Source organism: Raphanus sativus, unplaced genomic scaffold (assembly GCF_000801105.2).
Source record: "Raphanus sativus cultivar WK10039 unplaced genomic scaffold, ASM80110v3 Scaffold0197, whole genome shotgun sequence".
NCBI classification, from domain to species: Eukaryota; Viridiplantae; Streptophyta; class Magnoliopsida; order Brassicales; family Brassicaceae; genus Raphanus; species Raphanus sativus.
The window spans coordinates 5,316-28,311 of record NW_026615517.1 but is presented as its reverse complement, the minus strand read 5'-3'; the positions used below and the strand labels follow the sequence as shown (position 1 = coordinate 28,311).

General features: G+C 34.7%; 2 protein-coding genes and 1 pseudogene across 2 annotated transcripts; 2 read left to right on the top strand and 1 right to left on the bottom strand.

Moving 5' to 3' along the window:
- The first annotated feature begins 258 nt into the window (after positions 1–258).
- On the top strand, positions 259–1,899 carry LOC130501440 (uncharacterized). Its single transcript, XM_056996365.1, has 2 exons — positions 259–660; positions 811–1,899. The coding sequence occupies exons 1-2, from the start codon at positions 259–261 to the stop codon at positions 1,897–1,899; spliced, it is 1,491 nt and encodes a 496-aa protein (XP_056852345.1).
- A 5,713-nt stretch (positions 1,900–7,612) lies between these two features.
- LOC108830185 (F-box/kelch-repeat protein At1g64840-like) lies at positions 7,613–9,099 on the bottom strand (annotated as a pseudogene).
- A 1,904-nt stretch (positions 9,100–11,003) lies between these two features.
- On the top strand, positions 11,004–13,957 carry LOC130501441 (DNA polymerase epsilon subunit B-like). Its single transcript, XM_056996366.1, has 12 exons — positions 11,004–11,279; positions 11,354–11,676; positions 11,765–11,896; positions 11,992–12,066; positions 12,295–12,399; positions 12,496–12,576; positions 12,677–12,807; positions 12,881–12,975; positions 13,061–13,160; positions 13,260–13,374; positions 13,477–13,587; positions 13,694–13,957. Exons 1-12 carry the CDS (start codon positions 11,120–11,122, stop codon positions 13,832–13,834), a joined length of 1,569 nt encoding a protein of 522 aa, XP_056852346.1. The 5' UTR covers positions 11,004–11,119; the 3' UTR covers positions 13,835–13,957.
- The last annotated feature ends 9,039 nt before the right edge of the window (positions 13,958–22,996 follow it).

The following is a 22,996-nucleotide window of genomic DNA, read 5'->3' as shown; positions in this document are numbered from 1 at the left end:
TCAAACTTCCAAAAGTCATCTGTGACTTTCTCGGCGCGGACACCAGCGGAGGTGAAAACCCGAGTTAAAGCGGAGCTGCACATTGATACCGAAGGTGGCTTAGGCAAATACCTTGGTCTTCCCGAGCTATTCGGGCGCAAGAAGAGAGATATTTTTGCCTCGATATTGGACCGGATTAGGCAAAGGATCAATAATTGGTCTACTCGCTTCCTCTCGGGGGCTGGTAAACAGGTGCTCCTTAAGGCAGTCCTAGCGGCAATGCCCAACTATGCTATGTCTTGCTTCAAGCTCCCAGCATCTCTTTGTAAGCAAATTCAATCACTCCTCACTCGGTTCTGGTGGGATGCCAACCCAACGAAGAGAAAGATGTGCTGGGTTGCTTGGTCGACGCTTACGAAACTGAAATATGCTGGTGGACTGGGATTCCGTGATATAGCCAACTTTAATGATGCGCTCTTGGCTAAGATCGGCTGGAGACTGATAAGAGAGCCTAACTCCCTAGTGGCACAGGTGCTACTAGGAAAGTATGCAAAAAACTCAACATTCCTAGACTGCGAAGCCCCTTCAGTGGCGTCCCACGGTTGGCGTAGCATCCTCATCGGACGGGACCTGATCAAGAAAGGGATAAGCTGGGTCGTATGGAATGGAGAGAGCATACGGGTGTGGCAGGATCCATGGCTGTCTTGCCTTTCCCCGGAGATGCCCATTGGCCCGCCACCATAACACGCACTCGAGCTTAGGGTAAGCGACTTGCTCTGCCCATTAACTAATGCTTGGGACCTTGATCGTATCCGGTCTCATTTACCTCAGTATGAGGGCTTTATCCAGAAGATTATCACTAGCTCTGCTCCAGTAGCATACGCCCTCGTATGGCTCCCGGACATTACAGGCGAATACACAACAAAAACAGGTTATGGTTTGGCTTGCTATAGCGAAACTGGCCCGACCTTATTACCTACAGGCTTTGAATGGCTGAAACATATCTGGAACATCCCCACCTCCCCAAAGCTCAAAGACTTTCTATGGAAAGTAGTGAAGAAAGCAATTCCAGTTAGCTCGAACCTAGCTAGCCGTGGAATTCAACCATTTGTATGTAAAAGATGTGGAGGGATTGAAGATGATCTTCATGTCTTCGTGACATGCCCCTTTGCCGCCGAGGTGTGGCAGCTCTCTCCACTAACCTGGATACCGGAAGCTGCTCTCCCATCAATGGCTCACCTTCTAACCCTCAATACGAGGATGATCACTCTGCCCCCTGTGGGAATTTATGTGCCGCTATGGCCCTGGTTACTTTGGAATCTCTGGAAATTTCGTAACAAACTTTATTTTGATGACAGATCTTTCACAGCTCAAGAAGTGGTGAACAAAGCTATCACAGATGCAAGGGAGTGGCAAGCGGCTCAGATTGTCGAGCAACGATCGAGCCTCACCACATCACAGGTCGCTACCTCGAGATCACCTTTGATCACCCCCCCCCCCCCATCAGGCCCTCTCTGTTACGTCGACGCTGCCTGGAGCTCCGACACAGGTACCTGCGGGATTGGTGGTATCTTCAAGAACACATCCCCTACCCTGCCGGAAATCAAGTTCTCTCAACACTCTATCTCATCCGCGTTAATGGCCGAAGCCATCGCTATCCGTGCTGCAGTCATGAAAGCTGCATCGTCAAACCTTCGATCTCTCACGGTTCTCTCTGACTCGAAAGTCCTCATCACCATGCTGAAGACCAAGACCTCAAGACCAGCTCTGTTTGGGATATTGTTTGATATTTTCTATTTTAGCTCTGTTCTTGACTCTGTTTCTTTTCTGTTTATTCCTCGGCTGCAAAACCTTGAGGCAGACGGAGTGGCCAAGTCGGCTCTTGCCATGATTGTTGTTAATCCCTCTGCTGAAGGGTAGACTCTTTTAGTTGAAGTAATGAAGTTATGTTTGATCAAAAAAAAAATCGCAAAGACATAGTTCTCAGTTCAGAGTCTTTGTCTTAACACATCTTTAAGTCATTGCTTGTGCTTTTTTCCCATAAACAAGTGTTAAGCCATTGCTTGTGCTGTTTCCAATCTAAGGACTTTTTCAGAGTCTTTTTCTTAAGATTGGTCGTCTTTTCCCATCCTACAAGTCTTATTTAATCCGTTAAGTTAGAATCACTTTGAGATTCATAATCTTTGTTAATAATTGTTGCGTTATAATTCTTTAAAGCCATTGCTAGTCTCTGTTTAAGACTGATTTCAGAGTATGAGTTGGCCATTCTTCCATTTTCTTTGTCTTAAAAGTTGGTCACTATTTCCATCCAACTTATAGTTTTTGCGTACTTTTAAACCTTTGTGGTTGTCAAGCAGAAACAGTTCTTTGAGTCTGTGTGATGAAAATTTCTATTTAAAGGCCGTGTTGCAGCTTAAAATAAGTGGTTTTCCATCTATATTCTTTGTCTTGAGATATTTTTAAGTCGTTGCTCATTTTACCAAAACCGACCCATAGTATTTTTTTCAAATACTTTTAAGACGTGTGGTTACATAAGACTCTGTTGTCGATTGCGACTGTCAAGAATATTTTGTCTTGTGAGTTTTTAAAGCCGTTGGTCTTTCATCAGTACAACAAGTCCTTTTTTTTTACCATCCAATAAGTCTACAATATAGACTTTCTCAACATACTTCTATAGGAATCTTGAAGCAGCTGGTCCTTTTTCTATACAGCAAATTGTTAGTTGCTTTTACCATCCAACAAGTCTAAAACTGGTACATGGTCTTTCTCGAAAGACTTTTCTAAGCTGTGGCAGTTTTTGTTTAAGCTCTTTCTTTGTCTACTTTTAGACCTTTGGTCGCACAAATAGTTTGTTGTTGTTGCAAATACAATTCTCAGTAAAAGATTCTTTTGTGTAATGACATCTCTTAAGCTCTTATTTTTCATTTTCCCATCCAACAAGTCTAAATTAAGCCATTAGTCATTTTTATCCATCTAAGGACTTTCCAGAGACTGTCGTAAGACATCTTTGGTTACTTTTTTCCCCATCCAACAAGCCTTATTTAAGCTGTCAAGTAACAATCTCTTGGTCCTTGTTAAGAATCTTGTCTTCAGACATCCTTAAGCCGTCGGTAGTCTTTGTAGCCGTGTGACTTTCCAAATCCGTGAGTTGTTTACGTATCAGCTATGTCTTCAAGACTGATTTCAGACATGGTTTTTGTCCATCCAACTCAATAGTCTTTGTAGCCTTGTGGTTATCCGAGAAGAAAACAGTTTGTTTCCTCCTTGTGGTTCATAGTCTTGCCTTAATATATCTTTAAGCCATTGGCCGTTTTTTCCCATCTAAGGACTTTTTCAGATTCTTTTCCAAAGACATCTTTTTAAGCTACTGGTCGCCTTTTCCATCCTACAAGTTTTATTTAAGCCGTTAAGTAAGAATCTTTGTTATGAATCTTTGCGTTATGATTCTTTAAGCCGTTGTTAGTCTCTGTTTAAGACTGATTACAGAGTGACTTGGACATTATTTCTATCCAACTTAATAGTCTTTGTATACTTTAAAGCCTTGTGAATATCGAGCAGATTCAATTCTTTTAAACCTTATGGTTCATAGTCTGTGTGTTGAGAATTTCTATTTTAAGTCGTCTGGCAGAGTAAAAGAATCAGTTATCCCCATCCATAGTCTCATCTCAGTCATGAGAAATTTATTTCATTTGAGCCGTGGGTTGTTTTTCCATCTATAGTCTTTGTCTTGACTCTTGAGACATTTTAAAGCTATTGGTTTTTTTTTTTTGTGAAACAAAGCTATTGGTTATTATACCAAAACCAAGCCATAGTCTTTTTCAGAAGACTCCTAAACCTTGTTGTTGATTCATATTGTCAAGAAGCTTTGCCTTATGAATCTTTTAAAGCCGTTGGTGGTCTTTTATCAATACAGCAAGTCGTTAGTTGATTTCTACCATCCAACAAGCATATGGCATATACTTTCTCAAGAGACTTCTAAGCATGTGTTTGATTCGTAGTCGGTTTCTTTAAGCCGTTGGGTGTCGTTTCTTAAGTTGTTTTACCATCCAACAAATCTAAATTGGATTCAAGTCTTTCTCAAAAGACTTTTCTAAGCTGTGAGACATTTCTCGAAAGACTTTGTTTAGAGAGTTTCCATAGCTGTGGTAGCTTTCATTTCTTAAGACTGCAAAGAGACAGTTGTGATTCTTTACATCCGACATATAGTCTTCGTCTACTTGTAAGTCTTTTGGTCTGTCTTTGTGACTTTTAAAAACAAGTATTCTCTCAGCCATTACTCGTTTTTTATTCATCTAAATGACCTTTTTTTTTTCCAAGCCGCTAGTCAGTATTTCCATCCAACATATCTAAAAACGGACGGGGACCCATATTGTCTTTGTCTAGAGTTAAGAATCTCTATTCGATTCATAGTCCTTGTTTAGAATCTGTGTGTTATGATTCGTTAAGCCGTCGGCAGTCTTTGTCAGAAGACTTTCCAAATCCATTAGTTGTTTTTGTATCAGCTGTCTTAAAGACAAATTGTTCATTCTTTCCATCTACCAAATTACAAACCAACTCATCATAGTATTTTTCTTGAGAGCTTTTCAGACTTTGTCTCAAGTTGTTAATCATTTTTTTTCATCCAACAGATCGTAAGTCAAGCCATAGTTTTTGTCTAGACTTTTTCCAAAGCAGAAACTGTTTTCGATTTAGTCTTTATGTTAAGACTGATTTCAGATAATTTGTCATTTCCTTTTTTTGTCTCAAGAGTTGTTCATTATACACATCCAACTCATAGTCTCTGTAGTCTTTGTATATATCAAGCAGACAGTTTTTTTCACGCCTTGTGGTTCATAGTCTTTGTTCCAAGACTTATTCATCAACCTGTTGGTCGTTTATTTTATTTTCCATCCAACAAGTTTTCTTTTGCCTGTCTTTTTTTTCCATCCAGCATATCTTAAAAACCGACCCCTTTTGTCTTTGCCAAGAGACTTTCTCTTTAAGACTTCTTTAAGCCGTTTGAACTCTTTTATTCCACCAAGAACCCCATTTCTAAGAAACCCAATATTGTATTTTGCGTAAAAGACTTTTTGTTTCAGACTTTTGTCTTGATCTTATCTCAGCTGTTGGTCGTTATCTTCTTTCCATCCAACAGATCGTAAACCAACCCATTCAACTCATAGGTCTTTGTCTACTTTTAAGCCTTGCATGATATAGAGGCAAAGACAGTTTTCTAGCTTGTGGTTCAGAGTCTTTTGTCTTAAAGACATCTTTAAGCTGTTGGTCGTTTTCCCAATCCAACTAGTCTTATTTAAGCCATTAGGCGTTTTTCTAAGCCGTGGGTCATTGTTTTCTCATCCCCTCTCCACATATAGTCTTTTGTCTTAACGACTATTTAAAGCATGCACTACCAACCAAAAGATATCTTACGGGACCACCAATGTTTACCCAAATAAAAAATCTGACAGAACACTATTAAGATTAGTGCTTCCCAATGATCTTTTTTTTTGGATTTCAAAATGCTATAACATCGATTAGAACTGATCTAATGGGTTTGACTTTGTTCTCGTTTGAATTCCATCCTCGAAAGACAGAAATTATTTTAAGAGAAAAATTGCAATTTTTAGTTTCACAGACAGAGAAGTTACCTTGGTGGCGATGCAGAGTAAGCTTCCAGGTATATAAAGCAGCAACTTTGGCAGGAAAAAAAAGGCAGGTGGGTTTGCTCCTCGTCCAATAGCGATACTATCATCAGACACTAAACCACACTGAATCACTTGTGTGACCTTTATACTAAGAGTATGAATTTGACAGATTGTACACTCCTATGCATGATGGAATTTACATACAGTGTATATGGTTTTTAAACTAATCGCAAACCTGAGAGAATGTAGAAAATTAATACTTTGAACAAATTAGAAAAATGAAAACGAAATCACAAAACAGATGAAAGGATTAGCACGGACCTTACAAAACGCTAATTAACATAGACAGAGAGACGTGCCTCGACCAGGAGTGAGATAAATCAAAACAATCACATCGGGGTTTCAGGCGGAATCGACCTTCAAAAATAAAACCAAAAGCAATCTAATCAAAGATCTCATCAAGAAGAAAAGATTTGGAGACCAGAAACGAAATCGCGATCTAAGAGTACTCAAAACTTAGAAATCCTCAATCAAATTCGCGATTTGCAGAGAGCGAAACACTTACAATCATAAGATCGTAATCGGATTTGCAAATCTTTGAGGAGTCGATCGAGAGAATTCGATCTTCCCAGAGAAAAAGAGGAGAAATTGTGAATAAATTGACGGAGTAGGATCATTTATGCGTTTGGTGAAGACGCGTTTTCTAACGGCTATAATTCAAAACTGAGCCAACTGATTTTGAAATCGAACCGGGCTTGCATTTTCCACGCGAAACCGTACCTGACCTGCATTTCCTAACAATTTCGAATTGAACCGGTCATGCGTTTCCTGATGGTTATATTTTCCACTTAAACCAAACCGGTCTTGAATATTTTAATTTAACGATTTCTACACTTATACGATGTCGTTTTTATGTCTCTTAATCCAAGCCCCTCGTTTAATTCTGTGTTGTTGAAGTAAAGAAATTTTAGTTCTTGTAATTCTATTTGTTTTCATATCTTTCACTCCAAATATTTAATTTGTTTAAGTTTCATAAACATCAAATATTTATTTATTACACTGAAACTGTTTCAAACTACATAATAATAAACAAACTGTTTTTATTTGTTAAACTGGTGTGATGAACCTTTGGCTTTCTATTTGTCTTCTTAAACTTACTCTTTATTTTTTCAAATCTCTGTAATACTCACTGATCCGTTTCTCTATAATGGCCACCTCTTGCCTCCTCTGGATCGCCTTTTGTAGCTGCCGTGAGATCTCTACATGGTGTGCACTTGTATTCATGCAAACAATGTTGGGTTTCTGTTTTTTCTCTTCAATCTAATTTCATCCAACACTCAAATGTTACCTTTCTTGGTCACAAGTGTGATAATGTTGCTCCAAATGTTCTTAAGTACCTGAAAATATATGACAAAAATCAAGATTCAATGACTTATAATCTAAACTTGTATATATTATATAGCCAAAATTTTGAAAATTATTTGTTTTAAATTTATATAGCTAAATTGTTTGAAAGTTTTACATTTTTAAATTATTAATTTATTATTTTTGTTAGTTATTTATGTTAATATTGAAAAAAATATTTTATTCATTATTTTAACTTATATATAATGCTTTCATTTTTTATAAGAAAATATTATCTTATTTGAAACTGATTTCTAATTTCTTTTGAAATAAACAATTTTGAAAAGTATTAACATTTTTTAAAATAACAAAAATGATTTGCCATATTTTTATTACTTTTTTAAAATCATACACCTTTTCAATGATTTGTCTCAACTTTTATATAGTAGAGATTTTCCTAAAACATAATATATACCCTATTACCAGCAGGGTACAAGAGTGTTCATGAGACAAACCATTCATTAAGAAAACATAGTTTCAAGATGCTAGAAACCAAGATATCAGAATACTTCCAACTTCAAATCACAAAGAGATATTAAAAACAAAGCAAACGTGTCTCAGACAAAAATCCAAAGTGAGATTTTACTGCTCAGCGTGCTACAATATCAGAGCCACACCACTAGAGATTTGTTGGTGATGGTCACACGAGTCTCTCTTGAGCATCTCCAAACATTCAAGTCGTCTTCAGGGTTTCCCGTATCTACTCCATATTTATAAGGGTAAGTCACATCAAATATCTCATTAATGAACAACATCGAGCTCCCACTCACACCATAACCATCAGGAAGCTCCTTCGCAGAGCACGAGGCGTTTCCAGAGCAGTTCCCAGGTCGTCCAATCAACAATACACGATCTCCAAGATCGCTTACCACGACCCATTCACCAGCCTCCTCATCTAGCACACTCACTCTACACGCTAACTTGCTGAAACACAGCACACCGTTACAAACGATGATCCTCTCGACAAGGTAAAGCCCCTCATCATCACCATACGGAACCAGGTAATTGCATCTCCCACAGTCCACAATCTCTGGGGGAGTCAGAGGAGTCGTTTCCAGCGTGTAGGGGTCGATAGTGAATACTTCCCCGTTGATAAATATTGCATAGAACTTGCCTCTGAACGCGAAGATATCGCGGCAATCAGCTATTGATGTTTTCTGAAGCCGCCTCTAACGCATCTCGGTACTTTTGAACAACAACAGGTCATGAGAGTAGCCGATGAGCACGATGAACTCTCTTCCTCCTCCTTCTCCTCTCACGATGAACTCTCTTCCTCCTCCTCCTCCTCTCTCAGGATAAAAAGCCACGCCTCTGAACCTTGTTGCTAAGAACACCCACTGTGAATTGTGATTCCGGCCGGCGGCATGGGCTTCCACAGCCACCACCGGTCCGGCTTTGAATTTTCCTTTTCTTTTTTCTCGGCTTTTCTGTTTAATAGATATCTGTATGTTTAGTTTTTTCAAGTTCCGATATCGCACCTCTGTTTGGTGGATGATCGGCTTAGTCTCTGGGGCCGTGCCGTCTTTTCTGGAGGTGGTCGCCGGCTTTTGATTCCGGGTGTGAAAGCTTCCTAAGCTTTGCGTCTCCGGCGGTTTCTGGTTCTACAAGGTTCGGTTAGTCAAGGGCACTATGGCTTTTGTGCAAATCTCCGGCGTGATGGATGAGATCTCAACGAGGTCGATATGAAGCTCTCCGATGGGTGGAGATTAGTCAGCCAAAGCGTGGTGCGTGAGGTGGTGGTTCCCGGATAAGATCTCGATTGGTCGTGAAGCTCTCCGTGGAAGGATGTTACGATGATGAAGGGAGTAGAGATGACTTCGCTTCTGGTGGCTTGCGGTGAAACTTCGGCGAGTTATTTCCCGGCTGTTTCTCGAAGCGGTGGAGATGTGCGCAGGGTATGGCGACGCGTGTCCCTTAGTCGGTTAGGGAGTCAAACACGTGGGAAACTCTTGGCTTTACCTTTTCCACGTGTGAATGCCAGACGTCTTTAGTGTGGGCTTCTGGGTTAGATGGTTTGTGGGCTGGTCTTTACGCCCGTTTCGTTTGGACTATTGGGCTCTTGTCCCATATGTTAGTCCAGTTGTACGCCCATCTTTTTGGGCTTTATGTAATGCATGTATGTTTTGGGTTTTAGGCCTTAGTGATAATAATAATAATATTAGACGAAAAAAGAACCTTGTTGCTAATGAATTAGGATCGTAACTAGGGATGTTCAATCCGGATATCGGTTCGGTTTCGGTTCGGTTTTTTCGGTTTTTCGGTATTTCGGTTAGTAAAATACAACTACCAATCTAAATCCATATTTACTTCGGTTCGGTTCGGTTTATATACTGTCGGTTTCGGTTTATTCGGTTTTATACCAACACAGTCATTTATTAAAAAATATTATATGTTTAAATAAAAGAACAAAAAAACGTTTATACCATCTAATAAAATAATCAAATTTAGAATTAAAATCAAAACTCAAGATTTTGAATAAAAGTAAAAAGCTAAAAACAAAAAAGAAGCACGAAACACTAAAGAATTTTTTTTCTATTCTTCCATATTTAGCATTCATCAAATTCATGTTTCTTCGATTGAACACGAATCTCTGTTCATTTATAGATTAAAAAAAGTTGTGAAAAATTTCTACTAATTGTTGTCCATCAAATTTATAATCTTTATTTCAATTTAGTCAATGCTAAAATAAAGCAAAAAGATCAAAAAGAAAATTAAAAAAATAAGAAGCATCGGTTGCGACGTTTTACTAATCATGACTTCTTTATTACTGTAAAAATATGGTAATATTTATTAGCAAACAAATTAACTTATGATTTTCATATGTCGTTATAAAATATATACATATTTACATGTTTCTATTTTTATCGGTTTTATCGGTTATATACCGAACCATATCCAAATCCTACGGTTTTAAGAAAATTACATCCATTCGGTTTGTATGGTATATACCAAATCCAAACCACATTGTCTATGTCGGTTCGGTTCGGTTCGATACGGTTCGGTTTTGCCATATTGAACAGCCCTAATCGTAACCGACTGTTGGAATGGATTTACATCATTTCTCAAGGTCCATTGGACAATGAATTAGGTCCATTTCACTTGGAAACCCTAAACATATTTCTTCTATAAATAAGGAGTTATCTCTTTCTTAGAGGGAGGGGGGGGGGCTGAATCTTCTATTCATTTCCTAGATCTTGAACACTTTCTTATAGAGATTTTTATAGATTATAAGATTCACTTTACAATTCTTCTCATCTTTGTAATGAAATTTTAATTTATAAAATTTATTTGATGTTCTTTTCCATTTGATTTCTGTGATGATTTCTCTTAAACTTCCATATAAATTTATTGTCTGATTCTAGCAAACACTTCCAGCAAACATATCATTTTGGGTCAAACAGTTGGCACTAGATCAAAAATCAAGATCGACTCTTCATATTATTTTAGTTTTTAATAGTATTATGTACAAGATACATAAACAATAAGATTATACAGTTACATAGTAAATAACATCAAAATTTAGATAATATATAATAATTTTGTTACATAAAACCAATTTAGACTCATATAAAATCAATTTACACCCGCACGGATGTGTGGGACAAACCCTAATACTGCATTATTATATCATCATAAAATTATTTTCATTATTAATATGATTTTATATGTTTAAATGAAATATTGAAAACAAAATATATTTCTTAGAGTTTTCAAATTAAATATTTATAACTACTTAAAATAATAATCAAACATAAACTAATGCAGGAATAATTATCTACAGAAAAAAAATTATGCGGCCTTTCTGAAAAAAAAACGAAAATTATACGGGCAAATGGTAAATACAATTATTACCGACCAGGATCTAATAATAATAATAATAATAATAAAATAAAATTCTGAACCACCCGGTTTAGCTTGTTTGATTTGTCGCTAGAGGGGCAATAACGTAAACAGTGTATTATTAGCGCAAAAAAAAAAACAAAAGGTTTCACTTTCACCGACTAGGGCTTTCATTTCCCGCCGATTTGAGAAGATCCCGCCCAAACCAAAAAGCAAAACAAAAAGCAGATTCAGAGAAAGAGAAGAGTCATCGATTGATTGATTCGAAGAAGATGAGTATGAGGAAGAAGATACAGAAGAAATTCAAAATCAGAGGCTACAGCCTAAAGATCGACGCTCTCAACAGCATACTCGCCTTCGCCGACCAATTCCCCGGCGACGATGAAGGAGAAGCGATCGATCTCCTCCTCGACCACCTCCAGATGGAAAATCGTATTCCCCTCCTCAGATTCATTTCCTTCGATTCGATTCGATTCGAATATACTAATTTTGGAATTGGTGTGCAGTTAATTCACGAGCAGTGGATGCGGAATCAGTTGAAGGAGTGATTAAACTCTTGTTAGGAGCTAATGATGCCGCGGAGGAACCTACCTCCAGTGTTTCTTCCTTGGCTGTCATCGACGCCTTTCTCGTCCCAAAGCATCGATACGATTCTGTTACGAGGCAGTTCATCGAGCATACGAGTAGTTTGTCTGTTCACGGTGAGGCTTCTTCGAAAACAGAATTATACAGGGAACGATTCAAGTTGCTGTTGCAGAGAGTTTCTCGCGATGAGCTTTTTTCTAGGCCAGCTTTTGATCCTGAGATTTCTCAGTTTCACAACTGTGAGGTTGGTTTTTCTTTAAAAATAATAATAATAATAATGTGTTTTCCTTTTTTGGTGTTAAAGTCATGTTCTTTTTTTTTTTTGTGAGCAGATATCTCCAATACAGTCTCTAGTTGTTCAAATGGGAAAGAAATGGGTGATGGGTGTGATCTCACAGCTGGAAGATGGACATTTCTACTTGGAAGACCTTTCTGCTTCTGTTGAGATTGATTTGACCAAAGCAATATCCTTTTCTGTTTTTTTTTTTTAGCTAAAGTTGATAACATCATAGAGTGAGTCATGAATTGCATTTGAGTACTTTTCCTTGACAGTCAGTACAAGATAACCACCGGGTTTTTCACTGAGAATACTATAATTATGGCAGAAGGTGAAATGAAGAATGGTATATTTCAGGTAAAATATAGAGCTCCACATCCTGAGTTATTTACTTTATTTTTTTATGTATTATATTCTAAGGTGCACACACTTATACTGATTTTATTCAAAATGTTCATCGTGAGACCAAAATGTTAGTTATAGATGGGACTATAAAACTAAGTCGTGTGTAAATGGTCTCCTCTCCTCTTTGACAAAATACATTATTTAGCTAACTCGTCCCTTTTCCCCATGTTTTGGTATTAGGTTATTAACTGCGGATTTCCTCCTTTAGAAGACAGAAACAAAACTCTCAAGGCACATTCTGGGTACGACTTCTTCGGAAGTGGCATACTAACTAATGAAGAGAAGGTGATCCCTGAGTCCTTGTTTGTACTTTTGGATTGAGAAATTTGTAAATTTTCCTTTAATAATAGGTCACAGCTGAAGTAAATGTTGTTATCACAGAATCGACTTGCAGAGTTAGAAAGGCAAGCAGTAAATGAAACATTTGTCATATTGTCTGACATATGGCTGGATGACGAAGAGGTACGTTTTGTTTTGAGTACCAGCTACTGTGTTTTTATCATTTGTTATAACACCTAAAGAGGCATTGCTTGAACTCCAAAATGTGTTGTCCGTAGAGAAGGTTCTCGGGAAGCTAGAAAAGGTTCTTGATGGTTTTGAAAGTCTGGAGATTGTGCCTTCCTTGTTTGTTTTCATGGGAAACTTTTGTTCTCGCCCATGCAACTTATCCTCTGGTTCTTATACAAGCCTTAGGTAAGGAGGGTTCATTGTATCAAGAGATATATGTTCTTATATATTCTTGATGACATATCCATTTAATTTTCAGGAAGCAGTTTGGTAAACTCGGAAGAATGATTGGAAACCATCCACGACTAAAAGAAAGTAGTCGGTTTTTATTCATTCCAGGTCCTGATGATGCAGGTACTACCATCTCCATCACTATCTAAATAAAGATAGGGTCCATCAGGAAGAGACATGAGTAATAAGAACTCATTATATATGACAGGTCCCTCATCAGTCTTGCCAAGATGCGGTTTACCGAACTATCTAACCGAAGAGCTTCGAGAGGTTATTCCCAATGCGATATTTTCTAGCAATCCATGCAGGTAAGTTCTATATACACACTATTCTTGTTGATCATTCTGAATTATGATGAAACATTTGATTTATTGAGATGTATTTTTTTTTGTCTTTGTTAAATGCAGAGTAAAGTTCTACACCCAGGAGATTGTGTTTTTCCGGAAAGACCTTCTGTACCAGATGCGCCGTTCATGCTTAATACCCCCTTCTACTGAAGAAACTGATGACCCATTTAAGCATGTAATCGCATCTCTCTTCTCCGTTTATCTTCAAACTTACGATTCTAAATGTTTTCCGGTTAGTGGCGGAATAATCTGAAACTTGTGAAATGTGTTGGTTCAGCTTGTCTACACAATAACTCACCAGAGCCACCTATGTCCTCTGCCTCTCATGGTGCAACCTATCATTTGGAACTACGATCACTCTCTTCGACTATACCCAACTCCTCATACGGTATATTCTTAAATCTCATTTTTTAGTTTTTGTTCCGCCTAGTTTGTAGTGACAAAAGACAAGAGCCAATCAAAGGATTGTTGTTGTTGTTGTTGTTTTGAAACAGATAGTATTAGGTGACATGAGTGAGCAAAAGGTTTCCAAAGATAGAGGAATAACATGTTTCAATCCAGGCTCCTTTTCAACTAATAGCACCTTCGTAGCTTATCGACCTTCCACTCAAGAAGTCGGACTCTCTGAGCTTTAAAAGATTATGGAAGAGTGAACCAAAAACATACTTTCATGTACTCTTATATGCCTCTGTTGTGTTATTTTAACCAAACTTGGTCATACTTTATGGATAGTTTAATTTATCATCATCATATATCAAGTGACTGCGTGCATATAAATCAGACTAGCAACAAGTCGGCCCATATTATCAAAATTTTGAAAATGCACAAACTTAAATGAAAAAAATTGCCCATACATTGTATATTTAAAGTAGGCTTCGGCAATCGGGGTCTAATTGTGTTTCAGTTTTGTTAAATTAGGTTTTGGTTTTTTCGGATTTATCAAAGTTAGTCCGATTCGAGTTATATAAAAGATCGGTTTGGAACTTGTTCAGATTCTATTAGATTCGGATCGGGTTGTCGGGGTTAATAAATCTTCGAAGAATCAATACTATCCGTTGTACTTATGAGTTCAGGTATCAATCAGTTCTTCGATTTAAAAGTATCTTATTTCTATTTCCATTATAACCAATACATAAGTAAAATTGGTTGTTCGGTTTTAAAATACCTGATTTGTACTTATTTTTAACAAAAACATAAGTAATATCAATTCAAAAATATAAAAAAAGAACGTCAACCATGATCATTCAAAATCAAGCGAGAGGTAAACATATTTATTGATAGAAAAAACAAAATAAATGAAATCATAAAACGAAAACTAAACTCTCATGAAATGAGAAACATTGTTCAATGAAAACAAAACTAAAATCTCAAAACTTCAACTTTCAACCGCCACCTTCAACCATCAACATTCATATAATAGAATCATCGATCTTCATGTAAAAGATAACTAGGTAGTGACTGCGTCTTGCGCGGGATGAAATATTTTTTTAAAAGTTATTGTTATATAGTTAGAAGTATGTACAAATATTAGTTTTGTTCTATAAATGTAAAAAAAAGTTATGTTATTCAGTTACTAAAGATTTATATGTTTCGGTTTAAACTAGAAAACAGATTAAAACCTATTAGGTTCGGGAAAACAAAAATAACTCTATAAATTAATAGTGTTGAGATTTCAAAAACTTATTAATTTATCGAGTTATTAATTAAAAGAAAATTTCATTTTTCAGATTTATATTTTTGAACAATATTTTTAGTGTAGCAAACTGAAAAAGAATATTTCATTTGTGATATTATACATTGTTTAAAGTTTATAGAGATAATTTTTAACAATTTTATTAGATTACTGATATATTTTGTGTATGATGATTACATATCATAGAATACAAATTCACTTTTATAGATAATTCGATAAAATTATAAATAAATCAGAGATAAATTTTATTTGGAAGAAAGATGAACGACAAAACTTTTTGTGTATATTTATATAAAATTTACATAGATGACAATTATTAATTTATGATTTACATGAGATCATATATTTGCATAAGCATTTTTAAAATATTATTATTTTATTATTTTATCGAATTATTTTATATTTTATACCAGTATTCTAAAAAGCGGTCAAGGCGGTGCTTAAACGCTAGGCGTTACATGACCATGACGATTATTTTTTAAACCGTCTAGATAATTACAATATTATAATAATAAATAATTGATAATTTATTATTCATAAATTATATAATTTATATATTATAATATTATAATATATATTCTTATGAAAATAATCTTTATCTTATATAAATAATAATGTTTACTATTATTTATTGTAAAACATTATGTGTATTTAATATATTGCTATAATTTATAAACGCTTAAACTGCTTAACTAATAATCTAGGCGTCCGCTTAATCGTTTTACTCAGTAGGCATTAGATCATCATCACCAGCTTAGCGCCTAACGGTTCCTTGAATACTGTTTTACACTGGTCTAGTTTGAAATTGGAAAAATTTATTAATTTACTGTTTATTAATTTATAAAATATTAGTTTATAGAGTTTTTAGTGTAGACGTATTAAACAGGCTTACAATGATCAAATGAATTGGGCTGAATTTATTTGGCCATTGGCTTATGTTAGGATCGTGTAGGCATGGGCATTCGGGATCCCAATCGGGTTTCGGTTTTATCCAATCGGGTTTCGGTTTTTTGGGTTTATCAAAATCAGCCCCATTCGGATTATTTGAAAGTTCGGTTCGGGACCGGTTCGGGTTCTATCGGGTTCGGGTCGGGGTTAGTAAATCTTCAAAGAACCGGTACAACCCAATGTACTTTCGGGTTCGGATCCCAATCGGTTCTTCGGTTTAAAAATATATGATTTGTACCTATTTTATAACCAAAACATAAGTAAAATTAGTTTGTTTTGGTTTCAAATACTCAATTTGTACCTTTTGTAACTAAAATATAAATAAAATCGATTTAAAAATAAGAAACGAATATCAACCATGATTATTCAAAATCAAACGAAAGGAAAACATATTTATTGATTAAAAAAACAAATGAATGAATCATAAAACGAAAACCACGACTTCATGAAATGAGAAAGATTGTTTAATGAAAACAAAATCTAAATCTAAATATTTCAAAATTCAACAGCCACCTTTAACCATCAACCTTCATGTAATGAAACCACCAACCTTTATGTAATACATAAGTACTTTAGATGTTCCATATATCTTAATATATTTTGAGTACATATTAGGAATTGAGATCATATTTGGTATAAAAAATTTCTAGGGTTTTAAATGTTTCGGGTTCTATCGGATATCCATTTAGATTCGGGTTCGGTTCGGATAATACCCATAACCCAAAATACCAAAAAACAAGATCCATTCGGTATTTATATCGGGTTCGGATCGGTTCGGATTCTTTTTTATCGGATCGGATTCGGTTCGGATTTTCGGGTTCGGTTTATTTGCCCAGCCCTAGGATCGTGCAACCGCAATGTCGTGATTGTCACTCGCCAAACCAAATAAGTAAATGAGGTCTGACTTTTATTAGAAAAAAATCAAGCGTATTTGGATAATGATTCGTAGGTGGGTTAACTTATCATAGCTGGGAATAAGAGGCAAACTCATGCCAAGAGTCCATGACTATTGTGCATTGTTACAAACTAATATTAGCACGGTAATATTTTTGTTAGCAAATACAACCAAATGTTAATTATTCATTCATAATGAAAATTACATGTATACAATAAATTTGGCTTATCATAAAGAGATGAGTATACATAAAAGAACGTTAACACGCTTACAATTTAGTAACAACAAACATATAAAACTTTTACCAAAACAAAAAACATATAAAACCGGTTTAACCTTTTTTTGTAACACAATTTATATTATAAAAAATTCAATGAGCATCAACGTTTACAATTGAAGTAGAAGATACCAGAGCCAAACTCGATGGTAAACAAAGATTACAAAACAACTAAAGATAAAATCATCTACGTACAAGTCATGGTCAGAGAAATGAAGAAACCCAAAGAAAAGCCCCACTTTTGTTTAATAAATTTCACACTGATTTAAGTTTGCTCTTTCATTACAAATATCCGTTTAAAGCTTTCTTGTTTTACATCTTTCTTTCATACCTTTCATGTTTAACATGTACTTTATGGTTATTTTAGCTTATTTAACTTTATGTCTTACCTATTTTTCTAACATTTGGGATTAAATTATCAGTGGATATACTTTATCTGCACAACAAAAACATTCTATAAGTCACTTGATTATTGTAATTTGTGTTCATAATCTAGATGTGGATAACTATTTACTACACAAATAAGTATTGATAGTATTTTGTGTTCATAGTCTATCTGTGGATAACAATTTACTACACAAAATAATCAATACTTATTTGAATAATTTTTTTTACTTTGCAAATTGTTTTAGGATAAAGTCACTGTGGTGATATCTTTATCCTAGTTTTTCTCTTTATATAAAGTATTATTTTATAAAAGCATGCATAAATTACTTAATTTAATTTATATATGATTCATGTATAAAAAAATTTATGCATCGATTATTTCTCATTTCAGAGATCAAAATAGAATACATACATATAATGTATAATTCAGGATATCCGAAAACTATCATCGGTTTTATACCGAAACTTAAACATTATTTTTTGATCTAATTTTTATTGCTTAAGTATAAATCTATTTTAATTCTATAAATCATAAATCTATTATACTTTCCGGATTAGCTAGATGTTTATAACCATTAGCTCTGATACCACATGTAAAACATGATTTTACATAAACCCTAAGATCTTTAACATTTAGACAAATCATATAATAGAAATATAAAGAGGATTATTGGAATACCTCGATTGATTGTGGTGGAAATCTTCTTGGACGGTTTCGGTAATAGAAAATGAGATCTTGATCTTTAAGTTGGAAGTTAGTACTTCTCTCCCCTTGCCTACTATCCTCTCATTCTATATGTTTCTCTTTAGATTTTGTGATGTTTTAGGATGGACCAAAGACATCTATTTATGGGTGGAGAGAGGGACCAAGCTTCCTCATCAAGTTTCTATTACTTTCTTACCAAGTCTTTCTTACTTTTTTTGGTAAGTTTCTTCTTTAATCTCAACCATCCATCAAAGTTGAGTAAGTGACAAATGTCATTAGATTTGTCTTTTAAGTCACTTTTCTCTTCTAGAACATTTTCCCAATTAAAACATTAAGAAATAAACTTCTTTGTTTACCAATTTTATTGGTTACCAAATGTCATTAGGGTTTAACAATTTCAATAACAAATAAATTAACATAAGACCATATCATGGGAAGAAATATCTGTTCATTAAATTTCATACACATAACATTTTTAACACTTAATCCGATCCTTATAACCCCCAAAAAGGTTTTAAAAAAACTCTTAAGCATCAATTTAAGTGTAAGCCTAGCTAACACAGAGCAAGCCTTAGAAATACAATGAAGAAAAAGCAACAACATTCTAGTTTCCAATTTTTTAGCGATTTCTAATCCCAGGACAAATCGGCATTCGGCAGAACAAAGAAAAGGTCGATTCATATCCTCTATATATTAATTGGGGATCTTTTAAAAAGATTAAACCTCAAGTTTGTATTAATTTAGAAATGCCCCTTCCTACGTGGCAGTATTTTAAGCTCTGAAATATCTTACGTGGCTGATTAATAGAGCAACATATTAAGAGCATATGTTAAAACTAAACATCCTAGGCAAATATAATAATTCTGTTACATCATATAATCTTCACGACATCTAATCTATTAAAACTGAAGTACAAATAGTACTTAACCCTGAGTTTTGCACAAAAATTACTTATTTATGCCACTGCATTTATACTATGACGTTTAGCACATTCAATAACAACTAGATTTTGACCCGCACGCCCGTGCGGGTGTATATTTCAAAAATATATTACTATTTATTTTTTGTCAATATATCAAAACTGGATAAAAAATTCAAATCTGAAGAACCGAACCGATCACGATTCAAAAGAGTAATACCAAACCCAAACAAAATTGATTAAATATCCAAATTATTCAAAATTTTGATATTTAGACAACCGAAACCATAACCAATTCGAACCGAAGTATTTTGGATATCAAAATGTATCTGAAAAAGATTAATATGTATATATATATATATATATATATATATATATATACATATTAATTATTTTAGTTTTAATGTATATAAAACATCCAGAACATATATGATACTTTTAGGTTGGTTTAAATACTTGAAATGTATAAAAATAGTCAAATATAAATATCTGACATAGTAGAAGTACACTCAAAATACCAAAAATATTTAAAATAATTATTGATTTTTGATCCAAGATTTAAAATCAAACCAATTTATATGTAAAGTTTAGGTATTCTCACATATGTTATTCAGATTTATATACAATATATTATTTTATTTATAGATTTTAAGAATTTCAAAAATATATAATAAAATTTAAAAAATAATTTAAATGGGTTATCCGAACCCGAACAGAACCCGCAAAGATCTGAATATAATTCGAACTGAAATTTAAAAATATCTGAATGCGGCTGAAATCTTTGACCCTGGAACCCAAAACTCAAACATATGTGAAACGAACCCGAATTGATACCTGAACGCCCAGCCCTAGTCATAATTCGAACTGAAATTTAGAAATATATGAAAAATCTTTGACACCGGAAATCCGAAACCCAAACAAATCCGAAGCGAATCGGAATGGATACCTGAATGTCCAGCCCTAGTCACTATTATGTATCATATATATGTCATCATATAATTAATTGTATTTGTCCATCATATAAATAATCATATAATTAATAGTATTTTATATGTACCATCTTATAAATAATCATATATTATATTCTTAAAGTTTAAGGTGAAATATAAGAACCATAATTTAAGTTGGTATATGAAATTAATCTTTTTGTTGTATTTTTCTTATATATATTGAAAACATTATTTAATAATGGAAAATATTATAGTAAAAATAAATTTTTGAATATATGCATATTTTAAATAAATTTTTGATATAAATCAACTTTAAATTATTATTTTGATTTGAAATATGTATATAAATTTTAAATTTTATTTTTTGATTATTTTAGACAAATAATGTTTTAGGTAATTAGATTAGTCTATTTTGTATACTTTAAAACTAATATAATGGATTTCCAATTTTTATTAATAACATAAACCATTATTTTTTCTTCTTGAACATACTTTTATCCATGTTTTAAAAATTTAATTTTTTGCATTAGTTTTCTATGAATTATTATTAATTTTATGATTTTTTTTTGAAAATTGAACTCTTGTAATTTTTATATTTGACTAAACTAAATAAGGTAATAATACTGTTTTTAAAAATTGTTTTATATAATATACTATTTATATTTCAATTTGTGTTTTTATTTTCTCCATAAAGAATTGTAAATAAAAAGAATTGTAAATATAATGACATAATTGTAAATAAAAAGAAATATATAAAGAAGGTTGTTTAATTTATTGTAAAAACAAATGCTAAATGTTTTAGGAAAAAAAAGTATTAAATATGTTATTACTGTTTCTAAACAATTCTCATTTGTTATTAATTTATTAAAAATACAATGGCTAAATGTGTAAATAAAAGAAAGTACATATCTCTATTTTCCATGTTTTCAAACATATCTTATTTATTCTAATATCCTTGTTTCCAAATAATCCAATTGTGTACTTCAACTTTAATAATATACTATACTATTAATAGAGACGGGCGCGTAACCGTATCGTGGGTTTATATGATACTAATGGGACCTGGGTGGTTGAGGACCAAGGAATCGAGAAGGTCGCTGTGGATTATTTTGATGATCTTTTTGGTACTACGTCGCCTACGGAATTTGATGATTTCTTAGATGAAATTAAACCATCTATCTCTCAGCAAATGAATCAGCGACTATTACAGCTTGCCACAGAGGAAGAGGTACGACAAGCCTTGTTTATGATGCATCCGGAGAAGGCACCGGGGCCGGATGGTATGACGGCACTTTTCTTCCAACACTCTTGGCACATTATTAAAAAGGATATCCTAGAATTGGTCAACAATTTTCTGACCACTGGAAAGATGGATGAGCGTTTAAACATTACGAATATATGCTTGATTCCTAAGACGGAAAGACCGACAAGGATGACAGAGCTTAGACCAATAAGCCTCTGTAATGTAGGATATAAAATTATTTCAAAGGTGTTGTGTCAACGGCTTAAGGCTTGCCTTCCTGCTCTAATCTCGGAAACACAATCGGCTTTTGTGGCTGGGAGATTGATTTCAGACAATATTCTAATTGCACAAGAGATGTTCCATGGGCTGAGGACGAATAAGGCTTGCCAAAATAAGTTTATGGCTATAAAAACGGATATGAGTAAGGCTTATGATCGAGTGGAATGGAACTTCATTCAGGCCTTACTTCAAAAAATGGGGTTTGATCATCATTGGGTTAAGTTGATGATGGAGTGTATATCGTCGGTACAGTACAGAGTCTTATTAAATGGGCAACCACGGGGACAGATAGTTCCAAATAGAGGATTACGTCAGGGGGACCCATTATCTCCTTATTTGTTCATTATGTGCACTGAAGCACTAATAGCAAATATTAAGAAGGCGGAAAATGAGAAAAGGTTGACCGGAATAAAAGTGGCAAGGGCTTGTCCTTCAATATCTCATTTGCTTTTTGCGGATGATAGTATTTTCTTCTGTAGAGCGCAGAGAGAGGAGTGTCAGGCTATTTTGGTAATTCTTCAAGAATATGAAAAGGTTTCGGGACAGCAGATAAACTTTCAGAAGTCGTCAATTCAGTTCGGACATAAGGTTGATGAGACAACCCGACAAGAGCTTAGGGATATTTTGGGAATTCAAAACCTGGGAGGTATGGGAACATATTTGGGGATCCCAGAAAGTTTAGGAGGCTCTAAGGTTCAAGTATTTGGCTTTATACATGAGAGGTTAAACAACAGAGTAAATGGATGGACTTTTAAATTTTTACTAAAGGAGGAAAGGAGGTGATTATAAAATCGGTGGTAACTGCTCTTCCCAATCATATTATGTCCTGTTATCGAATACCGAAAACGGTAATGAAAAAGCTCACCAGTGCGGTAGCACAATTTTGGTGGAGTCTTAGTGGTAACACAAAAGGATTACATTGGAAATCATGGGATAAGGTTTGTGTACATAAGGATGATGGAGGGCTGGGGTTTAGAGATCTTACGGATGTCAACACAGCCATGCTTGGAAAACAACTATGGAGATTAATAGATAAACCAAATACTCTATTTTCTCGTGTCTTTAAAGGTCGGTATTTTAGGAATGCTTCACCCCTAGAACCGATTAGATCGTACTCGTCCTCCTATGGTTGGCGCAGTATAATCTCTGCTAGATCTCTGGTTAGCAAAGGACTAATCAAAAGGGTGGGATCAGGATCTTCTATATCAGTATGGAATGATCCTTGGCTCCCAACCAACCGCCCGAGACCAGCAAATAAAAAACAAAATGTTCTTTTACCCGACCTTACGGTCGACTCTCTCATTATTGCCTCGTCACGAACATGGAACTCACTGGCTTTACAGGAAATAATGGAACCTGCGGATGTTAAGATTGTTGAAAGTATACCTTTAAGTAGGATACAAACAGTAGATCGGGATGGCTGGCACTTTACCAAAAATGGAAAATATACAGTTAAATCAGGATACCAACTAGAACGGGCGTATCCAGATCGAGGAGGAG